This window comes from Ascidiella aspersa, chromosome 3 (assembly GCF_963924565.1).
Source record: "Ascidiella aspersa chromosome 3, kaAscAspe10.2, whole genome shotgun sequence".
Classification (NCBI taxonomy): domain Eukaryota; kingdom Metazoa; phylum Chordata; class Ascidiacea; order Phlebobranchia; family Ascidiidae; genus Ascidiella; species Ascidiella aspersa.
The window spans coordinates 32000303-32007987 of record NC_139449.1 but is presented as its reverse complement, the minus strand read 5'-3'; the positions used below and the strand labels follow the sequence as shown (position 1 = coordinate 32007987).

General features: G+C 38.1%; 1 protein-coding gene across 1 annotated transcript; it reads right to left on the bottom strand.

Moving 5' to 3' along the window:
* Positions 1–1261: 1261 nt before the first annotated feature.
* LOC146162500 (uncharacterized) lies at positions 1262–6920 on the bottom strand. Its single transcript, XM_083385215.1, has 7 exons — positions 6669–6920; positions 5876–6010; positions 5335–5582; positions 4781–4884; positions 4299–4497; positions 2923–3169; positions 1262–1399 (listed from the first exon to the last, which is right to left on the bottom strand). The coding sequence occupies exons 1-7, from the start codon at positions 6918–6920 to the stop codon at positions 1262–1264; spliced, it is 1323 nt and encodes a 440-aa protein (XP_083241341.1).
* Between the last annotated feature and the right edge of the window lie 765 nt (positions 6921–7685).

Sequence of the window (7685 nt, the reverse complement as noted above, 5' to 3'; positions counted from 1 at the left end):
ATTTTAGTTTTTAACCGGTCCGCAGTGCAAAAAAGGTTGCCGACCCCTGGAGTAGGCTATAGTTTTTTTAATAATAATGGTTTTATGACGTCAGGTTATGGGGTAACTTTGCGAAGTAATGCCTGAAATTCCTCATTTCCACTTTCCCCAAGCAAAAATCCTGGATCCAACGCTGATGGTGGTCTCGTGGAATGCAATTTTCATTTTTTATTGAAATGATAATTTTTTGCCCAAATGTTTGTTTCATACCCCTTTCAAAGTTTACGTTAAAATCTGCTGTAATCGTAACAGAAACATTTTATCGTCCACAAATGTATTGTATAGAAGGGCGTATCTTTATGGAATCCAAAACCATTGGCAGCAGGTTTCTGCTTGCCACTGTTCCGCTGACGCGTATATAAACAATTAAATTCGAAACCTTCATTCGAATTAAGGAACTGACGATGCCAGTATAGGCGAAATATATATTCTTTTTTAAAAAAATGTCTGATCCTGATTTTACGTATTGTATTTCGTTTCCCATTTATTTTTTGAAGTCAATGCCAGAACACCACTGTTTGACTTTTTTGCGTTTTGGAAAAGTGTTTTTTTTTTATCTCTTGAACCACTTTTCTACACTTTCACAATAGAGCAAACCGTATTTTTTATTTATTTTTTTATTTTGCGAAAATATTTTCTAAAATGAACGAAAAAGGTCACATTCCTTTTGAGGTATACCTATTAGTCAACAAATAATCTGTTATCACAATTGGCAGTACAGAAATTCCTGAAACAATATTGAACGTCGCATGGCCAGAAACAACAAAAACTACGATTTTTCACATCATTGTTTGTGTACCGCTTGACTTATGGCAGATCTGCGCTAATAGTTACTAATTGAACCGCTTTAGCGATTTACACAATGCACATTTCATGCTTCTTATATCTTTTGCTTCGTCTTGAAATTTTGTGGAAAAGTACAGAATAGATCAAATTCGCAATAAAATATCAACGGCAACACTTTTTATTAAAAAAAATATTAAAGCCATTATATTCGAGTTGTTGTTACAAACGTTTCGACAATACCTCATGTCATCATCAGTGTAAAATTACATATCAAATAGCATGGGGTATTGCCGAAACGTTTGTAACAGCAAAAATGTCGATTTTATCGAACTTAATGGCTTTAATATTTTTATTGAAATTACTAAATTAAACGTGTATTGTGTTCCAACACGTTTTGTTGCCCATACTTCAATGTTCCTTCACAAAATTTCGAGATTTAATCTTCGGTGTCGTACTTGAGCCCGAGAAGGTCAGCTGTTCGTATCATTTTGCCATTCTCGTCGAATCCTGGCTCCCTAGGTGGCGCTCGAGGCGCTTCGTCGTTCTCCTCGTGAGCCGTCGGGTCGATTTTGATCTGAACAAATTTGGATGTTTAGGTCGACATTGACTTGCTTTAAAGTTTAACCGAAGACGATTGATTTGTGTGAGTGCGGGTGAATGGGTTTTGGCATCCAATAAAGATATAGACATGAGTTTGTTGCAAAGCGTTATAGTTCTTAAAATTTCGTTGTTGGCTTCTCCTCATAAAAAAATTATAACAACTTCTCCGAACCTTTAGGCGTCATGCTGTTATAAGTAGTTTAGTATGGAAGTCCCAGTAAAGTAATTTTTAAACTAGCTTGAATTCAAGTCAGTTCAGTTTTAACACTTAATAAGTTCCAATCCAAGTTAATACTTAACCAAAGACATTAGCATTAAACTTTAACTTTACACCATACATAGCTATAGATCAGTGGTCGGCAAACTTTTTTTGTGCCGGTCCAAAACACTCTTTTCAGAGATATTAAAGACCCACTGCGTAAAACCACTACGAAACTGTGGAGGATTCCGGATATTTGTTTTCAGGGTGAAATATTACACGGCGTCTTGGTGCCCAAAACACCGTGGCATAATGTAAAACATATATTGCAAAACCAAGAATAAACGCGCGAAGCGCGAAAAATTTTTCGTTGATTGTAGTTAAAGTTGGCCAAACATATAGTTCGATAGGCTCTCAGGACCAAATTTGGTACTTGAGTTATTTCAAGCAGAGTAAATTAAAAAATTCTATGCCGCACGATCTGTTAAAAAGAGTGCAATGAACGTACGGCTATCACGCGGCCCAACAACTACATGATAAAACTAAGCTTTTTAAAAGTAACTCGCGACCCACGAAAAATGGCTCTGCGGCTCACATTTGGGCCGCGGCCCACAGTTTGCCGACCACTGCTGTAGATGAACTATAATATTGGAGCCGGCATACCAAGTAATAGCCTCGGTATATTTGCTGGTGTAAGAGAAGATCCGAATAATCGGTTATTTTACCGGACATCTCTACACATACCCAGCAGCCAGTACAAGTCAAAACATAAAGCCTACATAGAGTTTCAAATAACGACCCCTCGAGTTTGGATTATCTATGATTTTGGTAGCGACCAATCCCGTGATATTTAGGCAGTATAGGATAATACAAATTTATTGCATTTTATAACGGGCAAAAATAACGTTAGTCACAATTTTTGAGAAACAAGACATTTTTTATATGTCAGCCTTACTTTAACAGTGGCCGGCAATTTTTTTGTCTAGCCGGAAATTTGAGATAAAGGCATGACGCCATGCACACACACCATAACATGCCAAGCCCCTCTGAGCTATACATTTTATTAAAACAGATAAACATTTTTTAAATATTTGCTGTGATGCAATAATGAGCTGAAATAAACACCCTTAGCCAAACCAACTTGTACAATAGAGTGTACAATAAATGTGCGGCTATCACGCGGCCCACGATTAAATATTAAAACTGAAATAATAGTAAACAAATCGCGGCTCACTAAAAATGGATGAAAGGCTCAGATTTCGACCGCAGCCCACAGTTAGCCGAACAATGCTTTATACCTTCATGGTGTCCTTGGCAAGGGTATTCACCCCTCCTGTACTCGTGTCGTCATCACCGCCTCTGTTACGTAAGTATCGGCATTGACCCACGTCCGTCCAGCCGTACTGCACAGTCTTCATCATTAGCTCGAGAGAAAAGTTGCGCAGAACTGTGCGCATGAACGAGGTTTTACGCTTGGCTGGTTTCGCCTCTTCCTCCTCTTTTCTCTTTCGCTCCTCCTCCTCTTCGGCCGTCTCTTTTTTGTCCCTGAGCGAAAAATACAAATAAAACAAGGCAAAGCGTGTGAGAAGTTTGACTCTTTAAAGGAGAGCGAATATTATTTAACATATTTTGTAAAGGTATTGTTGTCCCTGAGAGAAAGCATCAATAAAACAAGGCAAGGCTTGTGAGAAGTTTGACTCATTAAAGAAGAGCGAATAATTTTAAACATAATTTTGTAAAGCTCTTTTTTGTCCCTGAGTGAAAAAATACAAATGAAACAAGGCAATACTTGTGAGAAGTTTGACTCTTTAAAGCAAAAAAGAGAGAAGTCTCTCTTTAAAGAAGAGGGAAGAATATTAAACATACTTTTGTAAATGTATTTTTTTCCCTGAGCAAAAAATACAAATAAACCAAGGCAAGGCTTGTGAGAAGTTTGACTGTTTAAAGAAGAGCGAATAATATTTAACATACTTTTGTAAAGGTCTTTTTTTGTCCCTGAGCGTAAAGCATTGGTTAAATAGGTTATAGCGTGTCAGAAATTTAACAAATTGTAAACACCATTTTTGGACAATTTTATCCAATAGGCTACTCATCATTCCAAGGTTACACTTTTAAAGCAGGGTGTTAAGATTGTTTAAAACAGATATAAACTAGGTGGTTTTTTGTAACATGAAACAATATATGCGTCAAGGTAAAGCAAGTGATTGGGAAAAAGCGCTTAAAAATGTCTTGTTCATCTTAACTCCTTTAGAAGTGTTTTAACATTTTCTTGTGATTTTACTTTACAAATTGGGCATAAAACAATGTTTATTAACGAAATCTGATAAACGCACAATTGCATTATAACGCTATTTCGAAATATGGCGGTTTTATAGCATATCTCCAATATTTTCAACTATATGGTTTAACGTACATGATCGAAAGTCTAAGTCAAGAAATAAGTATAATATTTATGTTAGAGATCTGAAAGTTTCACATATTTCTTGAATTTACATATTCCTTGAAAAAGGACCAAAAGACAAAACAAAAAATATGCGGCCAAGCGCATTCTAAAAAGGCCAAATTTTTAGTTTTCTGCCGAAAAAGGCCAATATACCAACCCTGTTTGGAAAAGGTTCAATAGACACTGATCTTTTGCAAAAAAGCCGTAAAAATTGCTTTAATTAAAACGCACCAGTTCTTTATGGCGTCAACCGCCTTAAAGAGGTCGCTCTTCCTGGATTCCAGTTCCTCGCCCATCAGCTGAATGTCGTACAGCTTCAGCTTGCGTTGGTTCTCGTAGAACTGGTTGGGTTTGATGTTGTGCAGCTGGTCCAGCAAATCCTCCAGACTGGGAATGATCTCGTTCATAGCGAGACTAGATTCGTCAAAGCCTTATGGAAATACACTTTCCGATTAGAAGTTTTAATGAAGCTTGTATAGGCTTTGGACTGTTTAGCCACGTTACAGGAGAAAAGATAGATCTTCATATGCCTTACTAAATTTAACCTGTTTTAGGTTCAAAGACTGTATGAAGTATTTTACAATTTTATGTATATTGCTTGGGGAGTTTATAATGCCTTTTACTCCCCTTGTTCTCTCTCTGCATTTAAAAAGTATTAACACCTAAACTCTACGCATCTCTCAGACGTGCAGGTCTAAAAGTGGAAAACTTACCAGAAGGATTTGGGCAGGTTTCCGGTCTTCGGGCTGGGTTCGAGTTACTGGAGCGTGAAGAACGTCGGTTGTTTTGTGACGTATGACTGCGCATGGACGTGATGCTATAGAAAAAAAGAGTTGTCAGCTGAGTTATATTGTTCTTAAAAATAAGAGTGTATTACACCAAAGTACTGTAATCCGTGTTTCTCAGCAGAGCTGTCTGAACCGTACATATAGAAATGCGTAAGAAATAACCTGAATGATTTATATTGTCCTAATGAGATGAAAAATATTGTACGCGCTACCGAGCATTCTCTAGGGTATGCAGGGTAGGCTATACGTTTTTACTTCAAAACATATACGTATCACCCATTTAGAGTGAGATATAAATAAAAACACTGTATAATCGTAACAAATTAGTTAAAGTTAAGGTGTGTAATTGTGTATTCGAATGATATACTTCTTTTGGTCCAAGAGTCGTGATTTAAGGTGTTTGTAAATAATGACTTTATAGCCTTCATGCAAAACTTCATTACGACTCGTTATAACTCTTCCATGGCAAAACATCTTACCTTGCCCGTTTTACTTTCGAGCACGCTTGCTCCGTAGTTTGATTGGTCGGAGGACTCTCTTCCTCAAATACGTTGTCGTCAATGTCATTACCGTCGCCCTCTTCTTCTTTGATTACGCCCAAGGCGCACGCCTCTCCTCCCTTCGCCTTCTTCGCGGGTTTAACCTCCTGGTCTTCTGGAGCACTGGAGCTCAATGTACGGCATCGAGATCGCGTTGGTTTGGACAGTGTCTCCGATGCTGAGGCCGGCTTTTTAACATAGAATGCGGATAGAGGTAATTTCATGTTGATAAGGAAGAATGCGAAATGTCTTACAAGCCTGGAATATTATCAGAAACTGGAGTGGTTTCAGACAATCAGAAACTGTAGTGGTTTCGGATTCTATTATTAATAACTCTTTTATGTATATAAGCCTATTATAGACTATTTTTATATATTTTAATATATATTAGTCTACGTTGAATATGTCCTAACAATTCGTTTCTCCTAAGTTTTATGCAATCAACATGCAAGCAAAGAAAAAGCCAATAGCTTTAACAAACCTCGTTTCGAAGAAGTTTTCTATATTTATCGGCAAACTCCTTCTTCTGAAGATCGTTCTCCATTTCCTTAATTTCGTCTTCGGTGAGATGGGATTTGATGCGGCTCACCCTCTTCGTTAGTCTTCGGTAATTGACCTGTCGCAAAATCAAACCAATTTTTAGTCTTTTAAATACATTTTGACGTAAGCGGTGGAAACAGCTGAAAATTCATATTGAAGTGTTTCTCAACCTTTTTACGCGGCGACCCAAACACTAACCATAGGTATATAAGCAACTTTGGCGACCAAATTCTCTTAACCGAACTTTTGCAAGCTTAAAGTGAACCAAAAAGAAATAATCAAGTAGCATTAATACATTAAAATTTGATAAAAATGAGTCGTGCATTTGTACTGCTTACGCAATTTTAGTAAATTTCGGAAAAATCTTGCTGACAACCAATCTCAATAAATCTAGCCATATAAAATCTTGCAGTCGGCGACCCAACCAAATCAAGGGGCGACTCAGTTTGAGGTTTCAGAAAACACTGTCCAATTTCAGGCTCAGAAACAATGTCTTATAATTATTGGCTTCAGTATTGCGCGAACCCAGAATCACAATTATGTTGTAGATTGTTTCCGTTTCAGAAACTCTTCGCACAAAAAAGTGATTTAGTTATACCAATAAACTTGAAATCAGATATCACTTTTTTGCTTCGCAGAAAAAACAAAACTGCTAATTGTCCCACTTTGATATTTTGTACTAGTTATAAACCTTGGCGTACGTTTTGCCTTTGCTCAACTACAAACCACTCAACCTGGACGGCTTTGGAGTAAAGGTCGATCAGCTTCATGACCCACTCCTGTTCCTCGCCCAGGATCTTCTGCCTTCGCCACAGCTGTTCCATTTCGCGAAAGTTCCGGCGCAGCGCGATGTTCTCATTGGCCGTAGATCCGAGTCCCATCCGAGGTTTGCCCACCGTGTCTGACTTCTCAACGCTGAAGTCCTCACAGTCGAACGTGCTTATGATTGATTCGGCTCGCACGCTGGTGTGGTCGGCTTTCGACATGATCTCGGACCGCTTGGTGCAAGCAAGCCTTTTAGAATTGCTACACTTGAATCAGGAAGGACAAGAAATGGATCGATTTTTAACTAAAGGAACTTGTGTATAGTGTACACAAAATTTGTTGCCTTTGTGTTGCTCTGTTCACATCTGTAGTTCTCACATTTTAATAGTAGGCTATAGAGAATGAAAAACACATGTGTTTGTTAACAACTGAGATCTAGCCCCTGCGATGGCCTTTTGTTAGGATACTAGACAAGCTATTATATCATTTCCTTTATTAAACCCTTTACACTGCGATTGTGGCCGTTTACTTCTTTTCATAGACTCATTAAACAAAACAAATCAAAGACCTTTCATATTTACAAAGAGTGAATCTAACTTTGCCTCTGATTAAAAGTTTTTTTCCTAAACACGCAAGATTAAGTATTCGAAAGAGGAATTACCGTATTCAGATTCTGCGATACTCTGCAAAACAAATATACTCTACCATCCTAACTTTAAATTTCACACCAAATTTGAAAATCGTTTGCTCCTAAACGCCAAACACCGACTGAACTGAGCTTCTGACAGCTGTTCGTCACATATCAAACGGAAAGCTAGTCAACAAAAGACTTGGCCCAAAGCACACAGAATGTGACTTGGGGTTAAGAGGCGCGAAGACACTTTCGACCGCTTACACCACGCTAATGACCGAAACCACTACCGATCGCTAAGCGGTATTATTGGGCGGCGGCTGCAGCCACTTTTACCGCACTCGAGCTGTTAAGA